General features: G+C 48.1%; 10 protein-coding genes across 10 annotated transcripts; 5 read left to right on the top strand and 5 right to left on the bottom strand.

Annotated features, from left to right (window-relative positions):
• Nucleotides 1-130: 130 nt before the first annotated feature.
• On the bottom strand, nucleotides 131-766 carry FIESC28_01969 (uncharacterized protein; the record flags this gene model as incomplete). The annotated part of the gene is made up of 1 exon (XM_031156119.1): nucleotides 131-766. One exon carries the CDS (start codon nucleotides 764-766, stop codon nucleotides 131-133), a length of 636 nt encoding a protein of 211 aa, XP_031019825.1.
• A 732-nt stretch (nucleotides 767-1,498) lies between these two features.
• FIESC28_01968 (uncharacterized protein) lies at nucleotides 1,499-2,680 on the bottom strand (the record flags this gene model as incomplete). Its single annotated transcript, XM_031156118.1, has 1 exon — nucleotides 1,499-2,680. One exon carries the CDS (start codon nucleotides 2,678-2,680, stop codon nucleotides 1,499-1,501), a length of 1,182 nt encoding a protein of 393 aa, XP_031019824.1.
• Nucleotides 2,681-3,799: 1,119 nt separating this feature from the next.
• FIESC28_01967 (uncharacterized protein) lies at nucleotides 3,800-5,607 on the bottom strand (the record flags this gene model as incomplete). The annotated part of the gene is made up of 4 exons (XM_031156117.1): nucleotides 3,800-4,785; nucleotides 4,850-5,102; nucleotides 5,156-5,298; nucleotides 5,427-5,607. The coding sequence occupies 4 exons, from the start codon at nucleotides 5,605-5,607 to the stop codon at nucleotides 3,800-3,802; spliced, it is 1,563 nt and encodes a 520-aa protein (XP_031019823.1).
• A 1,140-nt stretch (nucleotides 5,608-6,747) lies between these two features.
• FIESC28_01966 (uncharacterized protein) lies at nucleotides 6,748-8,052 on the top strand (the record flags this gene model as incomplete). The annotated part of the gene is made up of 5 exons (XM_031156116.1): nucleotides 6,748-6,894; nucleotides 6,950-7,331; nucleotides 7,381-7,498; nucleotides 7,565-7,629; nucleotides 7,694-8,052. The coding sequence occupies 5 exons, from the start codon at nucleotides 6,748-6,750 to the stop codon at nucleotides 8,050-8,052; spliced, it is 1,071 nt and encodes a 356-aa protein (XP_031019822.1).
• An 842-nt stretch (nucleotides 8,053-8,894) lies between these two features.
• Nucleotides 8,895-10,602, top strand: FIESC28_01965 (uncharacterized protein; the record flags this gene model as incomplete). The annotated part of the gene is made up of 2 exons (XM_031156115.1): nucleotides 8,895-9,386; nucleotides 9,433-10,602. 2 exons carry the CDS (start codon nucleotides 8,895-8,897, stop codon nucleotides 10,600-10,602), a joined length of 1,662 nt encoding a protein of 553 aa, XP_031019821.1.
• Nucleotides 10,603-11,060: 458 nt separating this feature from the next.
• FIESC28_01964 (uncharacterized protein) lies at nucleotides 11,061-12,017 on the top strand (the record flags this gene model as incomplete). Its single annotated transcript, XM_031156114.1, has 1 exon — nucleotides 11,061-12,017. The coding sequence occupies one exon, from the start codon at nucleotides 11,061-11,063 to the stop codon at nucleotides 12,015-12,017; it is 957 nt and encodes a 318-aa protein (XP_031019820.1).
• A 409-nt stretch (nucleotides 12,018-12,426) lies between these two features.
• FIESC28_01963 (uncharacterized protein) lies at nucleotides 12,427-15,492 on the top strand (the record flags this gene model as incomplete). Its single annotated transcript, XM_031156113.1, has 6 exons — nucleotides 12,427-12,564; nucleotides 12,626-12,913; nucleotides 12,981-13,065; nucleotides 13,167-13,795; nucleotides 13,850-13,880; nucleotides 15,053-15,492. The coding sequence occupies 6 exons, from the start codon at nucleotides 12,427-12,429 to the stop codon at nucleotides 15,490-15,492; spliced, it is 1,611 nt and encodes a 536-aa protein (XP_031019819.1).
• A 509-nt stretch (nucleotides 15,493-16,001) lies between these two features.
• Nucleotides 16,002-16,576, bottom strand: FIESC28_01962 (uncharacterized protein; the record flags this gene model as incomplete). Its single annotated transcript, XM_031156112.1, has 2 exons — nucleotides 16,002-16,244; nucleotides 16,301-16,576. The coding sequence occupies 2 exons, from the start codon at nucleotides 16,574-16,576 to the stop codon at nucleotides 16,002-16,004; spliced, it is 519 nt and encodes a 172-aa protein (XP_031019818.1).
• An 863-nt stretch (nucleotides 16,577-17,439) lies between these two features.
• On the bottom strand, nucleotides 17,440-20,022 carry FIESC28_01961 (uncharacterized protein; the record flags this gene model as incomplete). The annotated part of the gene is made up of 7 exons (XM_031156111.1): nucleotides 17,440-17,505; nucleotides 17,556-18,140; nucleotides 18,191-18,373; nucleotides 18,424-18,750; nucleotides 18,809-19,065; nucleotides 19,119-19,874; nucleotides 19,923-20,022. 7 exons carry the CDS (start codon nucleotides 20,020-20,022, stop codon nucleotides 17,440-17,442), a joined length of 2,274 nt encoding a protein of 757 aa, XP_031019817.1.
• A 2,719-nt stretch (nucleotides 20,023-22,741) lies between these two features.
• FIESC28_01960 (uncharacterized protein) lies at nucleotides 22,742-24,636 on the top strand (the record flags this gene model as incomplete). Its single annotated transcript, XM_031156110.1, has 7 exons — nucleotides 22,742-22,943; nucleotides 23,003-23,135; nucleotides 23,191-23,382; nucleotides 23,430-23,581; nucleotides 23,639-23,877; nucleotides 23,930-24,201; nucleotides 24,252-24,636. The coding sequence occupies 7 exons, from the start codon at nucleotides 22,742-22,744 to the stop codon at nucleotides 24,634-24,636; spliced, it is 1,575 nt and encodes a 524-aa protein (XP_031019816.1).
• Nucleotides 24,637-24,938: the final 302 nt, after the last annotated feature.

Genomic DNA, 24,938 nt, shown 5'->3' with positions numbered 1-24,938 from the left:
GTACATAAAAACGCACAGAGCCCTTCTAAAAGCAAAACCTTTCCTCGCCACCTACTCCCGTTGGCATATCTCCATTCAACAATGACTCGTAATAGTCCAGCTATCGAGTGATCGAAAAGAGCGATGCCTCCTAGTAGCAATCGTACTCTCCAATTTCTTTGTTGACCTTGTCGTACTTTGCAAGGAGGTTGTGACGCTCAGTCTCACTTCGTCTGTATCGATGCAGGAGCTCTGTCAATTGACCATCTACCGAGCCAGCTACAGTATCTTGGCCCCGACGCTTCTCCTCCATCTCCTTAAGAAGGTCATTAGTTCTGACACTGGCTTCGGTGACACTGCGCTCGAGTCTGGCCAGCCTGGTGCGCTTTGCTTTTTCAGCTCGAATAAGATCGCGCTGCTCCATTGCCTCGTCACGCTTTGTGTTTTGGTGCTGGGAAATCGTGCTGAAGGAACCAGTCTGTCGGCTTGAGCTGCTTGTTTCGGAACCACGCAATGCGCTGCAGCGGCTGGAGAAGCTGGAGTTGCTGTAAACCTTTGACGGAAAGAATCTACCCGAACGGTATGGCTCGTAGGCACTTTCCGTTATAGATACCTTTCCACTGACACTCTCGTTGCCGTCATGGGCAGCTGAATCTTCATCCCCGTCATCGTTCTCCTCAAAATCAAAATTTAAACTTTCGAGTCGCTGAGCAAACTTGTTCACTTCGCGTTCAAATCCCTTTCGGAGCTGAGCCTTCGACCCATCGGTGAAGTTAGAAGAATCCATGGTTACTGTGTAGCAGTTAGTCTGAAAACTGATGTGCGAGGACTTACCTTGAGGCTATGAAAAGATGGTGGTTGTAGTAGAGGAGATAGATGTGTTTGCTGTAGATGGAAGAAAGCTACTGTGTCGGCAAACGATGTCTTTTATAAAGGTCACTGGACCGAACAAAGAAATTGTCCTTCACAGAACAACTCTATTTGTTCGCGACATTTGTGATGTATGTGGGTGTAGAGACACCAAAGGATTCACTTGGTGTTCAAAGATGGGGATAACAGACTGAAGAATAGAGCTTGGTATTTTGAGGAACACAAGCTTGACCAGAACGCTTTGTTGTGAATACATCGAACAGCAGAAGGCTGGTTGACTTTGGGTACTAGCCGGATATGTCGGGACCACGGCACTATTCCAGGGTCCAGCTCATCAGTCGACGGGATTTGCAAATTCTGTAATTCGAGAGGGAGGCAATGAGATAGATCGGGATCTGTTGCAATGACCAAGTGCGACAGCAACCTCATCAAGGTCGATAGTTGTGTCATTTGCTGGTCGTGCAGCGCGCTTGTCGCCTGTGTCTATTACTGAGATGCCTCTGATCACTCTCGATTCATGCATGTCATACTTCGATACCATTCATATAGGAATAGAAGAAATATTGTCCAAGGCATAATGTCACCATATTATTTCGTTTCTTACACTCACGCAGCGGTATGGGATATCTGCTGGAATCAACGCTTTATTCTAGCCACAAACAACACGAGCTGCTAACTCGTGGAAAATGTCTTCTTTTATCTTCTTCGCAAAGTCTTCGTCATCTTTCCCACGCTCAATATAATCCGTTCGGTCGCCCAGGGCCTTGATATCGTCCTGCATAGCTATTATTGTTGTATCCTCTTGTTCATTCGCATTATTCTGTGTCTCTTGTAATACTAGCATGTCTCGCTCCAGGCTTTCATGCTCCTTCTCTAAACTTTCATGTTTCTTCTCCAAGCTTTCGTACTTCTCTTCCAATGCTAACATTTTATTCTCCAGCCGCCTGACCTGATCCCGAAGCTGCGCGTTCTCAGCGCTGAGCTTCTGGGTTAAGTCTGCCTGGTGCATGGGCGGCGCCTTCTCAACTTGGTCTGGAAGCTCCAGTTGGGGCTTCTCAATTTCAGTTGGCTCTTGAGCCCCGGCCATCATCGACTCCAGCTTCCGTAGCTTGTTCCATATTACACTCAAGTTATTTGGAGGCGGGTCGCTGTCCTGTCGAGACCGCTTACGTTCGTATGGAGGAGGGACTGGCGGTGCGAGGCTTGCAGCTTTCTCATATGAAGGCGGTACAGGCGGAGCAAGAACTGTAGCTTTCGCGCCGCCGCCACTGTACATACGGGAGATGTCATAGTCGGGACCGGAGAAGGGTTCGAGCTTGTGTTGTGATATGCAATCGCGTATGGAAACGAGCTGATCGAGAGACAATAGAGCGTCGCGGATGTAGATGCGCAGAGCCTTGACCTGGGATAGCTCACGCAAAGAGTCGAGAATCTTGCCTGAGCGCACCCGGGCTGCAGTGACAGGTTCCGTAACATAGTTAGGGACGAGCACAGCGATTGGCTTATCGAGTTGGAAGCTGAGGCATGTTGTCGAGCAGTTGAACGTCTTTTTCAGGGCGTCCGAAGGGTTTGTTTGGGTCGAGAAGTCGAAGGAAGAGATGAATAACGGGCTAATGCGGAGGTAGATGGCCGAAGCGCTGCCTTGATCTTTGAACTTGATGGGGACCATGACTTCGAATACGGCGCGATTGCTGGTTTCGGTATCAAGTCGTGTTGTGAACCGTATCGCAGTGTTGCTCGGGTCCGGGACAGCAAGGGAACGCTCCGAGCCCTCCCACTGCCACTCAAGAGCAGCTGTCGTTTGTTCGAGATCGATGCATGATGTCGGCATATTGTATCGACCTGCAGCTGCGGTAAAGTGTCAGAAAGATTGGCTGTCAAGCATGAGAGACGAAATAATAAAATTACCATACGATAACTTGGACTAGCACTCAGGCCACTTTTTTCGGCAGCCTAAGCCTCGAGAACAGTTCTTCCGTTACTCACCTGCTAGTCAGTACCAAACCAGAGGACTTACTCACATGTAGACCCTACGCAAACGAAGAGAGAGCCGGCCTCGCTGCCAGGCAACCTGTTGACCTCCGGATGAACCGCAAGGTCGCCTCAGAACTCCAGATGAACTGCAAGATCCGAGCAGGTCCCTTCTACAAGCCCCGGTTATTCCAAAGAAGGAGGCGCGCTCATTCAGTGGGTATAAGACGGAATTTTATGATGGCTGTAGCGCGATTCACGGGCGTCTCTTCGAGGGCGTGTTGTGTCGGGTCGCGTCGGATTGAGGGAGGGCGGTCGGGCGCAGTTTTATCGAGAGAAAATGAAGAAGAACGAGATTAAACGATAGAAAGATAATGCGACATGACGGTGGGCGGGAAGTGCATCGCGCGCGAGGAATCACGAGAGGGGGTTGATTGATCGTGAGGAGGCTGGTAAATTGAAATGAGTGATGATTCAATCAGGCACGCCGCGCTAGGAGTCGGACAAACTCTAGTTCCGATTCAACATTCGCACGGCCACAGCTACCCACCAGTCACAACTGAGTTCCGCCACACATGCTCAGATGTGGCGCCTAAAAATAGAGCTACTACTCTGTGGTCCACACTCTGGATCATTTTCCTGGGTGGGTGATCCTGTGACACAGAGAGCCAAAATAAATTCGTCTCTTATTCTTTCGCTGGTCGAAAAGTCCGATCGGTGCACAATCATCCATACCGCTTTTTACTGCAATGGCGACAACGGATGAATTTTCTTATTAATTCTGTCTTGTCATATAACCCTTCTGCTGCTAACTATTCTTGTGTTATTCCTTTCTGCAACGCTTCATTATCACGGGTCGTTCCCATCTTCTCATGTCCTACTCATCAACTTGTAGATTTCAGATATCAAGTTAAACTCAGGATATATAGCGTTATTAGACTATCGCATACGTCAAAACCTTTGCCATCTCATTTTGCCCTTACCCAACCCTCTTGTGAAGTCGAACCTTCAGTCCTTCCTGCCGAGGAAACCAGCTATTAATCACCTTCCACTCCTTCTGAGGATCCGCCAACTCAATCTCATACAAAGTTATCAACCTAGCAAGGACCTTGTAAGTTTGGAAAAGACCCATATTCTTTCCGATACAGATACGGCTACCTCCTCCGAACGACAAGTCTGCTTCGTTCATCATGAGCAAACGCTTCTGGTAATCTTGTTTGTCCTCTTCATCACTTTGTAGCCAGCGCTCAGGACGGAACACTGCAGCATCCTCGCCATAGACTGATTTGTTACGGGCCAAGATATACGGATTCATTCCCAGGATTGTACCTCCGGGGATAAAGTCGCCGTTGGGCAGAGTAAAGCCTTCCTTGGGGACATAACGTTCCATCGTCATTGCAACGCCGGGCAGCATCCGGAGAGCTTCTCGAATGAGAGCATCTGTGTACGGCAAAGGCTTGACATGTTTGTAAGCGGGTACTTTATCTCCAAAACCGGCCGCCAGGATCTCGTCAGTGAGACGCTGCCAGCATTGTGGGTGCTTGAGCCCAAAGTAGAGAGCACTGCGGATGGTGATGGCCGTTGTATCGGCTCCAGCGATCATGTTGACCATCAGCCATGAGATAATTTGGGCATCATCCGCCTCTTCAGGGTTCGCAATCTTGACCTCGATGAATTTATCCAAAAAGTCGGGTTGTTCCGGGTCGTGGTAGTCCTTGTCGTTCCTTTGGTACCTGTCCACCAAATGCTTGACTGAGATACCGGTAATTGTATTGAAACCGGGAGGCCCAATATGACAAATTGGGTTCTTGTCTAGAATTCGATCCAGGAATGGCATTGTACCCACAACAGAGAAGTAGTCCAATGCCTTGTCAGCATTGTGAAGAGAACCATCAAAGTCATATCCATTCTCGAGATAGCCAATAGGTTGAGAGAAAGTTACGGCGCCAACAACGTCCCATGTATCTGACGTCGGGGATCAACCAGTCAGCATTCGACAGATCAGGCGGTACAGCATATGAGGCCTTACAGAATAAAATCCATTGACCGATGTCGCAGACTTTTCCGAAGTTGTTCCCATCCATGAATCTCTGCTCCAACTGCCGGCAAAGCTGGTCGATGACCTTGTCGATGTGAGGTTCAAGGGTGGTTACACCAGCAGTGGAATAGAACTTCGCGATGGGCTTTCGTTCCTTTCTGTGCTTGACAGGATCGGTTTGGCTGAAGAGGTTGAGCACTATCTGACCATTCACGAGAGCGCTACTGCCATGGTAGAAAGGTGTCTGGATACGGCTTGATTAGCATTCAGTTGTCGGAATCTTCATTTCGAACTAACCTTCAACCAGTCATCCTTGGTATTGAAGATGGACTTGATAATCTCGGGGATATCAACGTCAATAATGCTGGGAGTGATGCGCACGATTGGTCCATATTTTTTGTGCAATTTTTCAAGGACGAGATGTGAGTCGCCTGTGGAAACTTGATACATGTACCAGAGCCTAGTGAATCCTTCGCCGCAGTCAATAGAGTTTCAATTGGCGGGATCCGATGTATCAAGAGAGGAAAGACAGTGTACTCTCGACATCAAAAACATATGTCTCACTTACTTGCAAGAAACGGCCCAGGGTACTTCCTCAATGGCGAGAACACATATGATGCGATAGACCACAGCCAAAACGTGACGATGGGTACAATGACAAGTAACACAAGAGAGGGGGTAGTGTTTTGGAAGATGGCTTTCGCACCCAGTATGGGAGTTTCATCATAGGTAGTGCTGTTCGCTTCCATAGTCAATCGTGGAGTGGAACAGAGGAAAACAGTACTTGGAAGAGAAAAGAGATATCCCGCTTTGACTCCAAGCTGGGACAGTCGCGCAATTAAACCCCGATGATTTGCTTAAGATGCGGACCGGACTGTATCTTCCGTCCATGTCGCTTTGGGGTGTGACACAACAGCGTAATGGTCACCTCGCCTCGGGGAATACTGCATCCAAGACTCCGCTCTGCCAGATTTTCATGCTATTATAATTCCCGAAGCCTTACTCCCCAGTCTCGCTGCTGTAAAGAGACACCATGCCACTAAGGCGAGCCGGGACGAGCCAAGGGTCAGTGATATGTTGGTGATATTTCGCAGGCCTGCGCATAAGTGGTTCTCCAGTGGGGCTCCACGCGGGGACTAAATCCTTTTTAGCAAACATAATCCTTGTAGGTATGTTGACTTGTCCAATTGTTATAACTCATTCTGGCATGTTTGTGTAGTATTCATGCACTACCAACCAACAAGACTGTCAGGGTTCGGTTACAGAGTCAACGAGAGAGGATGGATCTACAATTGTTGTCTACTCATTGGTTCCTGAGCAATGCGCCCCCGAGCTGTTGGCTGCAACATGTAATGTTTGCTCTCAATCATTTCCACTATCAAACTGCAGGGGAACTTCGCTTGCGCCTGTGGGTCAGTATCGACTCTTGGCAGCAGTCCCATGCGACTGCATCCTTCGTACGACTGGAATATTGGAAGAGTAACCATTCCGCACATATGCACACAGGAGGTACATCACTTCTCATTATTTAGCCTCGGAACAAAAGGATTATATGTCTCGTCGATTTTCGAACATGGCTGCTTTCTGGATGGCCTCGACCTATGATCCGATGATGCGAGCATGTTAGATACTCTGTGCTCCCCTTGTGGTGAAGTTTCACGTGGTTCCATTTTATTGACTGCTCACTTCGAACGCAGATCCTTGCGGAAGGAATCTCCTAAGAATTATTAATCCCTGGGTCATGCAGTTTCCATCCCTGGGCCGCAAAGCCAACGAACATTCTTCATTGCCCTAGGCCTTAATGAATGAACATTCCATTGCTATTTATACCCAGATAGTCATCCTCTTTTAAGTTATGGCTGAACGAGCACACATTGAATCAGTCCAAGATGATAGGTGGTGAAGCCCCGATGGCCTTGGCCATTATGTGGTCTTTGGTGGCCATCGCCTGGGTTTTCGTGATTTTTCGACTATACACAAGAATCTTCATCATTCAGTCTGTTGGTCCGGATGACCATACATACTGGTTGAGTGGGGTACGCGTCTGTTGTATCGGTATCGTATATCATCGACTAACAACGCTTTGTGCAGGTATTAATCCTACTATATACCGTCTTTGTACACATAGCGAGCCTGCATGGCTTTGGACGCCCCATGCCGAGCATCGACGCCACCCCTTCCGAATTCGACGAGGCCGCGCTTGCGATCAAAACCGAGATGATTGGGCAAACCTTCGCAGTAGTCGGAATGGCAGTTGCAAAACTTTCTCTTGGTTTTTTCCTGCTCCGTATTGTGGTGGATAAATGGCAAAGGATATTGATTTGGTTCACGATGGTTTCGCTATCTGCGATGTCAACGCTATGCGCTGTCCTGTTCTGGACACAGTGCACGCCAGTACAAAAGATCTTCGACCCGATACGCACCGAAGGAGTCTGCAACTTTAACATAACGCCTTTTGCAACTACACTTGGCGGTAAGTTCGGCGTGTTATGACTGTGGGCTAGACTAATACAGTGGCCTAGTTTGGTGCGTCCTCGCAGATTTCTTCTTTGCCATCTTCCCATGGGTTTTCATCTGGAAGTTGAACATGAAGCAGAAGGAGAAGATCATGATCGCGGGCAGTATGAGCTTTGGCTTTGTGTAAGTCCTTTTATATCAACACGCCATCCCGGCTTGACATCACATCACTGACATAAAGTACCTTAGTGCTGGTGCTTGTGGAATTGTTCGAACATACGAGGTCGCGAACGGCTTTACTGCGAACTATACACGTAAGTAAACTCGACACCAAGCATCAACAACTGAAAAGAGTATGCTAACATGATGACTGAGTAGTGGATACTGTACCCTTGATTATCTGGTCCGCTGCCGAGATGGCTGTCACTTTAATTTGCATCGGCATTCCCGTCTTACGCCCGTTCTGGCGTCGCGTCGTTCACAACTCAAACCTCTCATCCGAACGCTATTACCGAAAGCAAGAAGAAGTCAACAATGACCAAGCCTACGATATGGACAATATGCCTCAAAGCAATAGCAATCGGCGCGGCTTCAACATATCACATGCCAAATTGGGGATCCGAGGGCCAGGTACTATAACACGAATTGCTGGCGATAACGAAAGCGACGAGTCAATATTGGGTCTTGTCCATGTCCTGCACCAAGATGTATACATGTTAAGCAAGATGTTCATGTAGATTATTCTACAGGTTTGGAACCACCGGACTGTAGAAGTTAGAAAAGAAATGATTATTTACTTACCCTGCACCGTGTCATGAATTGCGAGTTGGTAAGGAGTACAATGTGGGTACTGTGGATATTTGATGACGATCGGCCATACAGATCGACATGTGTTGGCATGAACGGACGCGCACAATTGGAGTAAAACGCGTTTCGCGTCAGCCTCCTCTTAGAAATGACATACTCTCCAGAATCCCATCCCGGGGAATGACTCATTTCAATGACATGTCTTCAAGATCGACGGCTAAATATGGTCCCAGAAACCGGTAACAAAAGTACAAAAGTACGGATCGAGAGGATTCCGTCATTTTGGACATTGAAGCGGGTCTTTTTGCGACCTTGACCATAGGGAGCCTCTCGTGTATACGGGAAAGCCTTCCCAGTATCTTTCAATAGTGGGATATGGCATAAAAGACTTAATTAAAGTTTTTACGGTAGGGATTGCCGTACCTTAAACGCGGTAACCAGTCAGAGACGAAATTCAGGAGCTGCCAAGATGCGTCGAAAGATCTGCCAAGGAGGTCTGGAAGTTTCTGAAAATGCCAAAGCCTCAAAGCTATCCACGCTTTGTCTTCTCAATACGGGCGGACCAATCATACTCTAGAACTGCCAGGCTAGCGGACATAGCGGGGAACGCTAAACCATCATAGGAAGTATAGGCGAGAACTTAGACACAAGGCAGTTAAGACCATCTTGAGAGGTGACAGTGCGTCCGGGATTGGATATTTATAATGACGGAGAGATTCCAATTGACTTCCAGTTGAATTGACTGCTCAATTCTACCTCACATCTTATCATCATGACAGGTCAATACCACGCCGTTGAGCCAAATGGCCAACATAATATCGAACTCCAGTTTCAGAACTCGCCGTCAAGAACATCAAGTCCACCACCCAGACGATTTCAAGGACTTCCAGCCCGTCGCCGACCAAAAGTAAGAGTCTGGCTGGGCCTTTGTGGAAAATGGCTGATTACCATTATGTTTATTATTGTTGTCTATATCATCCTGATTGGTTATGCTCTCTACGATGTCATGTCATCGAAACATAAGAAATATTTCAACGCGCTTATCACGGGATTCCTCATTGCTCTTGGAATGTCGACTATGAGCCAGTTGACGCATGCAGTTGGAGACATGAGATGGTGGATTTTGAGCAAGCGGCCCAGATCACGACAGAAGGTCAAGGCGATTTTACATGTCAACAGTATGAGCCAAGTAATAGTCTTGGCTTTCAAATCGAAGCGATGGAGGATTCACCTCGGTGTTCTAGCCTGGGTAGCATTATTTCTTGTAAGTTCCCATGTTGTTTCTCTCGCAACTTTGCTAAATGAGTCAGGCAACTCAAGTTGGCTACGCCTCCCTGGGCTTGTGTTACTCTGTCGAAAAAACAGAGGACACAGCCCTTTTAGTCGCCGGAAACGTGTCTGTTGCAGACCTAAGCACTGTCTCAACTATAAGCGTTGTTAATGGATCTGCCTCAACCTTTGGTGAAGAATACGCGGTTAATAGCTACGGCATCATATCACAGGGTCTTAACCAAGGCACTCTTGTTGATATTCCTTGGCCGAACACTCTGTTCTTCGGCGATGATAAGTACTTTTTTTGTGATGAATACTGTTCTTATGTTTTTCGCGAAACGAACACAGCTACCCAGAATAACCCGAATGCGGCTCCTGTCTCAGCGTACACAGACAGGAAAGTCGACATAAAGACGCAATGTAAGGCATTCAAGGTCCGCGAGGGAGGAAATGGGACCACGCAAAATATTGTTATTGAAGACGGGCGGAAGACGAGAAACATAACGTTTCCGAGCAAGGAAGGTCCGAACTTCAAGGTTTACATGACATCCGGATCTCAGGACTGTGGCAGCGACTGTAGTCATCTCTCGGTGTTTGAACCATCTCCGACCGACCCATGGTTCTACAACTGTACGATCAAGATGGGCCCCGTGGAAAATGCGAAACGATCGGAGCACCAAGTTGGCGATAGACTGGCACACTTGGTCACAGCGGCAATAGCCCTCGGAGGCCTCGACCACGCAAACAACACCAGAACAAACAGCTACCCAGCCGCATCGCTCTTCGGAGTACCACTCAACGGCTCGACCGGCATGGCAGAGTACCTCCTGTCGCGTTTCTCAACGGGCGCGCTAGCAGCCACGATTGAAGCCAATACGGATGTCGTACTACCCGGCCAAGCGCCTACGGTCGGGCAGAAACTTTCTGTCTCTCACTGGGGTGTCATGACTCTTATCTTGTTCATAACAGCGATCCTCCAGTTGGCTGTGGCAATTGTGGCAGCTAAGGTGTCAGGAAGGGTTGTCGTGCCCCCGTCGGACACGCTCTCCGAGGCCAAGGTTTTGAGAGCTATGGTTGAAGAGGATGCTCTAGACGAAGAACCGAAAGATCCTGCGGCGACAGGGAAGGGGAGGAGTTTGTGGATCTATCGGAGTACCCATGTAGGGGATGGAGTATATGATCTCTACATGGAAGAGGTCAAGACATAGCGCTTGATCACTTGATCTTAGAACTTAGAAGCATATTGAGCGTATTTTGAAATTTATATAGCATACCTATTCTGCAACCGACAGTTGACTTTCTTTTTTTTTTTCTTTGAGGTAACAGCATCAGGAACTCCAATCGCTCTAGTGATAGTTATCATCCACATTGAAATCCTTCAGCGCCAGAGCAGGGGAGGATAGATAACACGGATATGCGGCACCTGCAGGCACCCAAATTCGGGATCAACATCCACGATAAGGCAGGTCCTTTTGCTATTCCATCGACAATTCAGTCTAATAATTCGACATATCAGGCAGCTAAGTGACTTACGTATCAACTTGCGCGTACTTTTTAGGCAACTGGAATAGCAGATTAACATATTAACTTGACAATATATCTATAGTGAGCGATCATTCTGACTCTCAATTGAGGACATCTTTTTCATTGCACTTACATATCAAACATGAGCACTCCTATCGAATCCGACATGAAAACATCTCACGGGCTCAGTCCCAGTGCGTTGGCTGCAAGAGGGGAAGAAATTACTGGTCTTACCATCTATCAAGATACAAGCGACGATATAACAATGAAAAGAGTTCAAGAGCTCATGTCGGAGATGAACAATGACTTGCCTGATGGAGGCGCAGATTTTATCTTTGGGAAGAAGGAAACTCAACGTCTACGTCTGTGGAAGCCCACATCGACAACCTCCAACTCACCAATCATCGTATTCGTCCATGGCGGAAGCTGGACGATTGGGACATATCTCGACTCCATTGGTTCAGCAAAAGTCAAGTACCTGAATGATCTAGGCTATGCTTTTGCATCGATCGACTACACATTGATTCCCACCGTTACTGTCCAAGAACAAGTGCAGGAGGTTGCCGACGCAGTGGCATATCTCGCCAACAATGGCGTGAATCTTGGAATCGATGGCACGCGTGTGATCTTGATGGGTCACAGTTCTGGTGCTCATGTCGTCAGCTTAATCGGCACTGATCCAAGTTACGCACGCAACGCTGGGTTCGAAATGGATATCCTGAAAGGCGTCATTGCACTAGATGGATCAAACTACAACGCAGCTGCTTCCATCGCGGACAATACAGGCTCGATAGTCAGCAACATGCTCTCGGGTCTTGGCAGCGACCCACAACACCTGGATACCATGTCGCCCACACTTCATTCATCTTTGCCAAACGCCCGGGCATTTCTGCTGCTTCATGTTCAGCGAAAAGGTGATATTAGACAGGCGGTTGAGCTTTCGGCTGTGCTCAAGGCGGCGGGTACCAGGGTTGATCTGCATGTTTTCGAGGGAGAGGGATTTGAAGGACATGTTGCGATGCTTTTGAGACTTGGGGAAGAACAATATCCCGCGACGAAAGTTTTGCAGAGGTGGCTGAAGAGGCATATCCCTGTTTAATAGATAGTCCAAAGTATGCGAGTTAACAACTACCAGCATGTAATTCACCGTCATCCCTGATACGGGAATTCAGTGTCCTAATGTCCTTGGGCATAGACGATTGTGATTGGCTGCTTCGGCCCCCCGGTAGTCTCGGGGGCCGCAAAGTCGCAACCGCTATGGAGCAGTAATGAGTTGACCAAGCTTGAGAGATCGTACTACACGGAAAAGAACCAGCCGTTAGACATTTACATCAAATGTTTCCCCTAGCTTTTGATTACGATGTATCTCGATTGTCTTTAAAAGAAGGCCTCAGCTCTCTAGCAGGCCTCAACAATCTTGACCGCTCTGGATCTCGGGCGGAACACTGCTTGAAGCGAGAAGTCCACAACAGCACTTCTTCTTTAACTTCCTCGTGATAAATGATATCATGAATGTTCTCTTACTTGGAGCCATAGTGACTTTGTCGCTATGGGTCACCTCTCAACTCCGAACCCTCATCCGAAATTATCGTGCAGCATCTGCCACTGGTCTTCCCATTGTCATATGTCCATATGATCCCGATAGCGTGAGTTCTTATCCTTCCTTTCATACGGCCTCGAGATTTGAGAAAGTTAATGAGAACTCAGTTCGCCTTCGCTGTCGTGTCTGAGCCTCTCCGACCTATCCTAAAAGCTGTCTTCCCTGCTACCATGATAACGATGTTTGAGGTGACGTGCTGGGGCTGGGAGTTCCACGACAAAGGTGCTGCACATGAGCGCCTGGGACAAGCCTTCATGGTCGTTACAACAGGACATAACCGCCTCGTCTGTGCTGATCCTGGCATGGCGCACTCGATCTTAGCTAGGCGTAAAGACTTCCTTCATCCAGACATCTCGTTGAAGACCATGGGCTTGCTCGGCCCAAACCTAGTAACAGTAAGTCCAGGGTTACCGCACTAGCGGGCGTTGTTATATCAATCACTGACAAGATGCTATCACGTAGAGCAAAGACGAGTCATGGTCTCGCCAGCGCCGCATTATCGGCCCTGCTTTCAACGAGCGCATCAGTGATGCGGTTTGGAAAGAGGGTGTCCACCAAGCCTCTTCCCTTATCGAACACATGTGTCTTCTGTTTCGGCTCCTCATAGTACGGCAGCCACTGCACCTTCTACTGACAACACTTCCTCAGATTCCCTTCCCGGCCTCCGCGCCATTGCCATCAACGTCCTCACTCAAGTCGCATACGGCCGACACACAGCATTTTCTATCTCTTCGTCGTACCGTGATTCAAAAAAGAGCCTTTCCTATGTGGATGCTATCGCTTTGGTTACCGATCTCCTCCTTGCAGCCGCTTTCGTTCCCTCCAGTATCCTGAGACTACCCTTCATGCCACGTCTTTCGAAAAGGCTCGGTCAAGCTCTGGTACAACTACCGAGCTTGACGACAGACATGCTCTACCAAGAGCGTTCAAGGCTCTCTGAAGATGGACAGAATAATATCATGACGACATTACTCCGACTTTCAGACCAAGCCAAGGTAGACGACCGAAATCATGTGACAATATCTACTAGAACCGAGAAGAAACAGTATCTCACAGAGAATGAGATTGCCGGCAATCTCTTCATTTTAACCGCGGCTGGATTTGACACCACATCAAACACAATGTCATACGCGTTGGTCCTCTTGGCCGCCTATCCGCAGTGGCAGGCTTGGATTCAAGCCGAGATTGACGCTGTACTACGCGACCACGACAGGCACTTGGCACAAGAAGAATATGCGACAATCTTCCCAAGACTAACGCGATGCCTAGCTATTATGGTCAGTCCGTTTCATATCGACTCAACGACTGGATGAACTAATGTTGTACTGCAGTTCGAGACTCTCCGCCTTTATCCCGCAGTGAGTATGTTGATACGCACCATCGACACAGACCAGACTATCTCCACCTCAGAATCTTCATCTTTCCCACTACAAGCTCCATGCGCGGTCCATGTCAACACAATGGCTTTACATACGTCTCATTCGGAGTGGGGGTCTGACAGGTTGGTGTTCAACCCCTCACGCTGGCTTCAATCTGGTGCAGGTTTCCACGTTCCACATCGGGGTACCTACATGCCCTGGTCCAGCGGTCCCCGCGCATGTCCAGGTCAAAAAATGTCACAAGTAGAGTTTGTGTCCGTTATCATGACAATATTTAGGAGTTGCAGTGTCGAGCCTGTTCTTGTAGATGGAGAGACAATGGAACGGGGACGCGAGAGGTTGTTGGACCTTTTGCAGGATAGCCAGCCTGTGTTAACACTGCAGATAAACAGGCCCAAGGAAGTGAGATTGAGATGGGTGCGGCGTTGAAGAGATATAGGATTATTCTAGCAGGGGTTTGTGATTTTGATTGACGTTGTGTGAATTGGCATCTGCCTGTCAATGAATCACGGGATTGACCATGTGATAGCCTGGAATGTCAAAACTACTTTCTACTGGTTCCATGGTGAGATAACTAGAGTCATGACTCTGTGGTTGTGTAAATTGCAGTATGTTAAACCTTGATAACATTATCCTGGGTGTATAGTGGTTCAGCTTTGAGCTGAGTTCAACCTTATCCCAGATGGCTTTCTGGAGGGATGCTGAGCTCGTTGGTTGGTCTGGAGGAGCCGAGTGATGATCATTTCAAATCGCAATTATGCCAATAATAAACATGCCTGTGCAGCCAACATTCGACTGTTCGGAGCAGCCTTTCTATCTTACTGGCGAACGTGGCATTGGCTGAGTATCAACATCAATATGGCTTTTCTCTTACGCAGTCTAAGCATCATGACCCCAACACTTGTGTATGGCCTTACTTCACCGTGCCGTGGTACGCCCTTCTCAAAAGGCTCGGACCTCCCTCACCCGCTACCTTGCTCCTATATTCTCTTTCTTCTACCAGCTCCAGCCCCCTCTAACCATTGTGAACTGAGCACGTCTTTACAAATATCCTTCATGGATCTGTTATCGACGAAACTCAAAGAGATAACTGAGGTCAGTCGAACTCTTCAACACAGCATCATCAATACATGTGTATTGACATTTCCGCTACAGTGAGCAGCGTGGTTGCCCTACCAGGCGAGATGAAGAATGGATACGAATGGAGAAAGCCACTGGACTGGGCTGCATGGCTCGCTACCATTGCCAGTTTAGTCATTGCAGCAGGTGCCGCGAGGCTCACCATTAACCAGATCAACGACGATGCCGCGGCCAACCGAAATGCCCACTCTTGCTCTTTGGCCTGGAGTACCGTGGGAGATACCACGACCTTTCAGGGCTTTGCTTATCATGCCTCAGGGACCAAACTGGATTGCAAAACCCTGCCTGGAAAAGGTGCCATACTGTCTGAGGTCGAAAGATGTGCCGAGCGACTCGGGAACAACGGTGTTGTCCATGGTTGCTGCAAGCTTGATCGCGGTGGCCCTTGGACTCTTCGTCTTAGCTCTGTACCGGATATACATGTTACACACTTGGTTAATTGCGGGGACGACTAGCTGTGCCGGCTATCTCTATTTTGGTAGCACTGTCAATGGCTTTTTGGTTTGAGGAATCGTGTTTTAGCTATGAACCCCAAGTGTATCCTGTACCTGATGTCAATCTTCGAGGTGGCGGACGACTAAATCCCCAGTGCCCAAGAGATGAAGAAGAAGGGAGCCGGAGTACTGGTGACGGGGCCTGTTGAGACAGAAAAACACCTCAAGCACTTTCAATTCCTAAGAATGCCGACCTTCGGGCCGCGCATTGTTTAAAGCGTTTCTGACTCTTTCCTTACTCATGATTGGGCTTTTGGAGGAATGATTATTATAACTAGAATAACGAAACAAAGAAACCATACTCGTTTTACCTACCTCTCTGTGCTGTCAAACGCCGGTCATCTGCTCGTCCCATCACCAACCTACCCCGAATTCCATGTATACAATAGGGCCACATGTGCAGATTGCCGAGTCCTCCTCACCTCAACCTTCCAGGAACATAGTGTCCACAATGTGTATCAAAAGATCGTTTAGCGTCGAGCGCGAGGGCGACGACCACCGCTAGACGGCTTGTAGTGAGACTTTGCAGCCTTCATGTTCTTCTTGACCCAGAAGTATCCGACGGCAGCAGAAATGATCCACAAGGCGACAGAGATGATGGCAAAGACATAAAGGGCTTTCCACTTGGTACACCACGTGGCACCGACATCGTCAAAGTCCAGCACTGCCTTTGCGTCGTGCCTGTTGATCTCCCCACAGAGCTTCTCTGATGACTGGTACATGATTAGCGTTCGTTACCAGCCGAGGAAGATTGTACATGTCAACTTACATAGACCAGCCAGCCGGCCATGGCAGCGGAAAAGACACCAAGCAGAGCATCGATGTACCAGTTCATGTAGTTGCTCGAGAAGGGGATGAGCCAGATCACAGCAAAGAAGGTAGATATGACGGCGACAACATCTGCGAATATGAAGCGACTGAGATGGCCGAGACTTCGGGACTTGTGGGTTGCGATGTAATTGCTAGCGATGCCGATGATACTGATTGCGCAGATGATTTGTACGATGTGCAACACCACGGTTATGATCTTGGATACAGCTGCCATGTTGAAAGAAGAAATAATTGAATAAAAGATTGTATGTTGTGTTGGGATGCAGGTTGTCGAGTTGAGTTTCTTTTTGAGATGGAAGCCAAGAACTGAGACTTCTGGGCTCTTTATACACGTCCAACGTACATTGTGTTTGTACCTAGACTCAGGCTTTGAACAGGTTGAAACAGGGGCCGTTTCCATAACCGCCATGATAGTCCTAGACGCTACCAGTCTAGATTCCTCGAAACTTGAGTTATATCCAGAGCCTCGTTTTGCCCTCCACGACAGTCTGAGTGCAGTTCAGCTTTGCCGCTTATGCTGACCACAACTGACCTCCGCCCGACCCAGCCACAGCCGCAATGACAACAACAGCAAGCGTCTCAATGTTATAAATACACTGAAATTATTAAGGCTGGCGGCAAAGTGCGCTTACTTGCATCTACTGTTGCTTGTAACGGCCGTGACCCATTGATGGTACCTAAAGCAACTGGAAGCTGCCAACGAATTGGCGCTTCACTTTGCACGTCTGGGAGTGTACAAGACTTCAGCCAGTCAGGATGTTGCTTGATGGAGGGTTGCAATGGGGGCCAAAATGATCCAATCGCTTTTATTAGGTATTGATGTGATCTCTGATGGCTGCTAGTATTGGGGGCCAAAATGTTGAACTGAAGGTTGACCCAGGCACCAAAACCGCAATGGAATTCAACGTCTCATTGTAACAACTTGCCGGGGTGAAGAATACAAACTTCTTACGCAATTAATTTGAGAACACCGTAATTATTCATGTGCTGTTGGAGCCATCGACAGGCAAACATCCGCCGTCATGCTCTCGACCCCACTCATCTTCACCATGTCATATTAAGTACTCGCTAACGACTTCAAGGTGCAAATGTCTGCCCACTGGGGGTAGACCTGTATGTGCAGCCCTCCCAGTCACATGTGTTCTGCAAAATGATTAGCTGACAAATTCCACCAAGAATGGACAAATGCTTACTTTGTAAACGTTGGTACCCCACCACTTAAAGTTCTTCGCGGCACCTGTGTAGAAAATGGAGAAGAAGATGACGATACCAGCGATGGCTACTGAACAGTCAAGAGCTGAACTGAAGACAAAGTTGAATCGTCGCCACCAGTCCGCCTTACGCTTCTTGATGACAACTCCGAACAAAAGGCCAAAGAGAGCCCAACTGCCGTAGTTGACACCAGAAGCGGGGGGGATGTAGTTCAGACCACCGAGCCACAAGGGCACGTGGATCTTCTTCAGCCAACTGACGTGAGGGAAGACCTTTTTTCGAAGTAGGTAGACTACTACGGGAAGAGTGGCGCCGACAAAGAAGAACCAGAGCAATGGTCTGTATAGAGCACCCTCCTCGAAGAAGCGACGAGGTCCAAGAGCACCCCAGACCATACTTGTGTTGAAGTGCGTTCGTGAGAAGGGGCAGGTGAAACCGTTAGGTGCAAGCTTGGGGTCACACACGTTAGGAATATGTCCAAGCGCCCAGTTCAACACCGAGACTTGACCCAAGGTACCCATGACAAGGCCCACAAGTTGAACAGCGAATAGGCTTCTTGGGGGGATCTATCATTTGTGAGAGGAAGTCGCAACAGTTGAAAGGCATATGTACTTACGCCACAGTAGATGCCGAGCTTCAGATCCTGAGCAAAGGCAAGTCCCTTGATGCCGGAGATATAACCAACATTGAAGAACCAAATGTTGGCCAGAACCTTACCTTCCCAGACATAGCCAGCGATGATTCGACAGAAGATGTCAATCTGGATCTTGATGTTACTGGTGGCGTACACCCAGGCAAGCTTGGAGTAATTAGCAACTAATGGTTTCCTGCAGAAGTTGATTCACTTACAGGGACGAAAAAGACAGAGGATACCACCATGGCAAAGATGACACCGTACCAGCGAAGCTGGACAGGATAGAACTCGTAGGTGAAAATACCAATGCCCAATGCTACGAGAGCTGCGGCCATGTACCACCATTGTGGCACAGCTTCATACTGCGGCTGGAGCTTGTCGCGAGTAGGGCCCTGCGCTCGTGATTTGAATGATTGGATAGCACCACGGAAGGTTTCCATTAGCTCCTGTCGCTTCTCGAGGAAAAGCCATACGAAGAGTGATGAGATTGTGGCGAAGGACAAACCGAAGGTGTTGAGGGCGTAGGTGACGGGCAGGTAGATCTTTCCACGATTGTTAGAGCCTGGAAAGGCCAATAAGAGAGAGGTCAAGTGAGCTTACTTGGGAATAGTCCGCATACTTCTGGGGATCAAAAGTAAAGTCATCCTTTTTGTTGATGACCTTGGAAACATTGAAGACGGCACCGGTGTTGTCGTAGATGGAGTTGCTCTGAAGAGGTAGATGGGCCGAGAACCAGGTGTTGGAGTAGTACAGTGCCGGACTAATGATGTAGATCCAAAAGACGAGGGAGGCGAGGACGTTGAGGATAGCCCAAACAGGCACGACGAGAGGCGATCCGATGTAAGCAATCTGGCTCCCTGGTAATTATGTCAGTAACAGGAACAATGAGCCTTGCGCTGGGTATACGTACAGTCAAAGGTAAAAGGCAGAAGCCCAAGTCCACTCTTCATACCGAAGACCTGATTGACGACAGTGTTCTTGGGAGCAACCCAGCAGATCCAGGTGAAGTAGCCCAGAGCAGGGAAAATGAAATCCGGGAACCAGTACCAACAGAAAGAAGCACAGAAGGCAAGGAGGAAGAAACGGTAACGCGACATCGTGCCAACCTTGACTTCCTGCTTTGGCGCGTGCAGAGCAGCATTGAGAGCAGTGTTTCCAAGAACTCCAGGCCAAACAAGGCCCTTGGGCTCAACAACCAAGGAACGAGCGAGACCCGCCAATGCGAATCCGAAGAGGATTGACTGGAGTGTTGCGAGCAGCTCGAAGCCCCATCCTGCTTTCAGACCGTAGAAGACACGCTGCTCGGTAAGGACATCAGCGCTTAGCCTTGTCAGAAAACTGAGGTTGGCCAAGATGTAAATGAGCATGTTCTCCTTGTGGTTGAACGGTCCTGGATTGAGGCTATGTCGCTTGCCGAACAAGGTGAAGCCCCAGTCAGGAACGACATACTCCCAAGCTTTGCCGACGGGATATGCCAGGAATTGAATGGCGGACTGCGATAGACTGATGGAAGGGAATCGAAGGGTGTAGAGGGTATTCACGCCGCTACCGACGAGACAGAAGCCGATGCCAATGAACCACATGCGGAGGGTAAGACATGGTAGCGTGGGATCATCAGGCTTGAAGCCTACACCAGCAGCCGAAAGGACCTCTTCAACAGAGTCGCCTAAGAACCAGTTAGTAAATACTTTCCATAGTGATGTCCACAGCATACCAGAAGATGTCTGAGCCCTCGCAAGATCCGATTCAGACGCTGAGGCCTTGGGAGAAGTCACCTCAGGCATAGGCTGACCCTTCTCTGTAGTGGCACTCATGTTTATGGTCACGTTACACAGTTAAGCTTAACATGGATCAGAAAAGAAGGATCAGATAAGATGAATCTGATTAGGATTGATTATCATGATATAAGATCTGCCAAGCCATCAAGACGGTTGGAACGGAACATGGTACTTGGCAGGAACTCCACGGTGCATGTATCTTGGCTCTATATTTGTGGTCGTTTTTGTGCCGTCTTGCCGACCTATCCCACTACGGAATGAGTCGCCTAAGAGAAGCTCGGATCAGGGTGGGATGTTGGCGATGTGATGAATCTGCTGCGAACTGATAGAGGCTCTGTAAACTTCCACCAGAACATCACTCTGTATTTACCTACATCTCAGTCTAAACTTCTTCTCAACATTCATCGCAATTGTATGATTCTGTAAACCTTTCTTGCAATCAAGTAGCAATACGTTAGTTAGGCAGACGGCGCCGTTAGAATTCGCCAAGATCCACTAACGCGTGTCTCCGGCACTTTTGCCGATTGCCGAGCCTCACCAAGACCCTTCAAAGCATCACTGGCCCCATCGAACAGACTACCTGGATGCGTAATCGCCTCTCTTGGCGTAAGAGAATTTTCATGTTTTGAACCCCGAAATTGATAACAGCTCAGCTGAGATCCAGGTGACGTTATAATGCTCACACTAGTGATATTGTATCAACTCATGACAGCCGGCGAGTACCATTTCAAGACTGATGGAAGTCTGGAATATCTCTCACTGGCTAGGGTTGTGCGTTTATCAGCTATTACATATTCACTATATCCGGCTTCTATCCTGGCGACCCATAGAGATGCGGAACGCTTGCATCCGTTGGATGTCAAATCCACCCTTTTTACTCAATTTCGCATTTGGCAGTATACGAGTGGATCAGATGATAACCGGGACGACTTTGCCTGCGCTCCCGTGCTTTAAGCATAATCCAAATTTCCTTTAACCCACCCGGTACGGTACAGCAAATGAAAGTCTTGGAGATTCCTCCCCATTTTATCCATAGCAGGCGAGATTGTCTAGGTACACGAGTAAGTAACGTCGATAGCAAGATTTGCCGCATTAACAAAACGCTCATCATGGAACCTGTATCAGTCATCAACTGCGTGCGTATCATGCAAAGCGTTAACTTTGCATCATCTTTCAACAATCCTTAGGGCTTTCCCACCTTGAACAGGGCAATGAGGATTTTGTTATTCACAGTAACTATTACAGCTCACCCGTGAATAGGTCAAATCCGCAGTAACTGCTGACAATACACCATAGCGTGGGCCGAAGAGAGGTGCAGTCAAGTTCACTGATTCTTAACTCCCTTCAAGACAAGAACAAAGATAAACTTGGTCATGCAAACGGTCTGGTTGGTGCGATTTTCGACAATCGTATAACTATTCTTCAAATCTCTTTACCGGACACAGCGATCGTTACCACTGCCGACGAAGCTGTTGAAAACTCCGACCGTCATCGGAACCACGACGACGTAGGAGTCCACGTCTATCACAGCTCGAGACGCTGCCAGCGATGCGATCATCGAAACATTAACGGAGTCCAGCACGCACCGCAGTTGTATCTTCCCAAGAACTGCCCGGTGCCGCCACTACAACTCCTGCGACAAGAGATACGACTACAGAGTACTCCGTGACTGCGACTGAATCGAGGTACGATGCCCACGCCGATGATACGACTACCGTTCCAATCAATATTGAGGTACCATCAATCAGCTCGATGGTCTCACTCACTGCCCAACATGCCGAGACCTCGACAGCTCTAGTCATTCCTTCTTTCTTCAAAATAAACTTTAATCACATAGCATGGTTACGACGGTTTACGAAATATCCTATATGTAAGTGTAGTCAGCTACACTTTTAGTCTTATCCGGACTTGTAACCGTAAGAAAACGTCGAACATCACTGGTTTACAAATTTGAATGATTTTTCGTTAACAGCTCCACGTAGTGAATAGTGGATAATGAGCGAATTTATATGGGGCCTCAGATAAGGCTCGCTATCGATATTATCACTATTTCCGTCATAAAGCCTGACGGGCTCATGAACAAAAAAAGTTGAATCCATCGATGCTTTACAGCAGTTCTTCGTTTGCATGGGTTTCATGGTGAATGATGATTGGCCAGCAGATACATGCGATTGATTTTCACAGTATCTGATCTGTTAATGCTCTGAATTGTAAAGGCTATCAGAAGTGTGAATTCCACTTCTTCAGTCAGAGCGTGAGTTGTTGTCTAATTGAGCTACACGCTTCGAAGACATGTTCATGAACCTTGCACCTGAACATCGTTATCATATTGACTTTAATGACTGTTTCCTTGAATTTGTAAGACAGTACAGCGACGAATACTGTCTTGTTGATTCGTATATACGTTGCTGTGTTTTATTCGTTAATCTACCCTAAACTGGTTTGCGGCACGCACGGAGTAACTGGTCCTCAAAGCCTCACTTTACCCCTGCGTACTCGCATAGCGCGGCTAACCGTATTTATTTGCCACCACTGAATCCTACGGTTTCGACAGGGATGACATGTAATCCTTCATCTTTGATTCGATAACCTGCACAGGGGAAACACCCGGCACATGCATAGGGCTCGGGCAGATCCCTTGAAGCGGCCAAGCCCGTATCGAATTGATGCGAAATAACCGGGGCGCGAGGATTTATTTATATCATGGTAATATTTCTTCTCTGCTTACTTTTTTGATTCCCGTCATGTAACCATTATGGTCGAATCTTGGACGCTTCTTGTCAGTATCTGTATTGGCCTTGTTGCCTATATCGGCCTTCGGCTGGTTTCCAATGGCTCGAAACGACCGCCTCTGCCTCCTGGGCCGAAAGGTCTTCCTCTAGTAGGAAATCTCAACGATCTTCCCCCGCCTGGTGTGGTTGAGGCATTTCACTGGCTGAAGCATAAGGACCTTTATGGTGCGATCTTGGAACCAAAGCTGATACTAGGCAAACTTCGACTAATTCTTGATGACCAGGCCCGATTAGCTCCGTCACAGTAATGGGCCAGACCATTGTTATCATCAATGACGCAAGGCTCGCCTTCGACCTCCTAGACAAACGATCGGTCAAGCATTCGTCAAGACCTACACAAGTCTTTGCCGGTGAAATGTAGGACCACCCACTTTGAGCCATGATATTGAAGCCCGACTGACTGTAGACTCAGGATCGGCTGGGATAAATCACTCGCGCTCTCGGGATATAATGACCGCTTCCGAACTCACCGAAAGAATATGGCACGCATTATTGGATCAAAGACCGCTGCAGCTCAATATGATGCTCTACAAGAGGCTGAAGTTAGCCACTTTCTGCTTCATGTGCTAGATCACCCGGAACGTTTGACAGACCATATTAGAAAGTATGTTTTCTGTTTCCCTATTCCAATCTAGGGCTAATGCAACTTAGAGAGGCTGGGGCCGTCATCTTGAAGATTGCTTATGGATACACAGCAGAACCATTTAAGGAAGATCCACTCATTTCAATGGCTGGCAAGGCCATGGATGATTTTGGCGTCGCTGCGGTACCTGGCGCATTCTTAGTTGATATACTGCCTTTCTGTAAGGAATTCCCGTCTTAAACTGTCGCTCAGCACATAAGGAAACTAACAATATTAGTGAGGCATGTGCCCGACTGGGTCCCTGTTGCAGGCTTCAAAAGGCTTGCCCGCCAGTGGGCATCAGAACTTCATGACGTGACGGAAAAGCCTTATGCTTTTGTTCAACATCAAATCGCACATGGCAAGCAAGACAATTCATTTCTGGCCCAGCTTCTTGAAGCAGGTGACGATTCCGCTGAAGAGAAACTTACCAATAAGTGGTCAGCTGCGTCTTTATATGTAGCGGGGGCTGATACGGTAAGCTGGGAACCTTTGGACCGTTGCATCAGCACTCACTAACACCCAACAGACTGTGTCTTCAATCGCATGTTTCTTTCTTGCTATGTCGCTATCTCCAGACGTTGTTAGAAAAGCGCAAGAAGAGATTGATGGGGTCATTGGTAATAATAGGCTCCCAACCTCGATGGATCGTCCAAACCTGCCATATGTCGAGGCTGTGGTCAAAGAAGTCTTGAGATGGCATCCAGTTGCGCCTATGGGCTTGCCTCACACAAGCACTACAGAGGATGTGTTCGAGGGATATCTTATTCCCAAGGGCTCTATGGTGATTGCCAACATCTGGTGAGTACCCACGCTAGCAAAAATGTGGAACTGATTCTAAACATTTACAGGCACTTTGCGCATGACCCTGAGGTGTATAGCGAGCCGATGAGCTTTAAACCAGAAAGGTTCCTACCAACTGACGGCACCGAACCCGAACAAGACCCACACGCATTCGTGTTTGGATTTGGACGTCGTGTCTGTCCCGGACGCGTACTAGCCGACAATGCCTTGTTTCTCAACATCGCTCAGACTCTTGCAGTTTTTAATATCACCAGCGAGAAGGGAGACACTAAAGAGGTCCTATTCACGCCTGGTATTGTTAGCCACCCTAGCCCGTTCAAGGCTAGCATCACCCCGAGGTCTGCCCATCATGAAAAGATGATTAGATCTTTGGAGCAAAAGCATCCATGGGAGACTAGTGATAGCCACATTCTGGACAGCATGAAGAGTTAGAACTACGACTAGGCGGCTTGTGTCTCCGGGAGCTGTCAAGATATTTGTCATTACAAGACTTTGTGTCAGCTGTGACTGTGCAAGTTTCTATATTATGTATCCTAAGGAGGTAGTCTGAGCTTAGTTTGCAGCGAAAACAAGGAATACTGCATTTACAGACGTTAGACTCCCGGTTTTCATATTGCATAGTTCGTACATGTTATCGCCAACCAGAGTTTCCGGGGTTATTTGTACTAAATGTTGATAAGAAGAGAGTTGGTAAAATTGTCAAAGCTGAAGGCCCAGACCTCGTAGACTTGGAC

This window comes from Fusarium coffeatum, assembly GCF_003316985.1.
Source record: "Fusarium coffeatum strain FIESC_28 chromosome Unknown BRIP53273_contig_43, whole genome shotgun sequence".
Lineage (NCBI taxonomy): Eukaryota > Fungi > Ascomycota > Sordariomycetes > Hypocreales > Nectriaceae > Fusarium > Fusarium coffeatum.
This window is presented reverse-complemented; position numbering and strand designations above follow the sequence as displayed.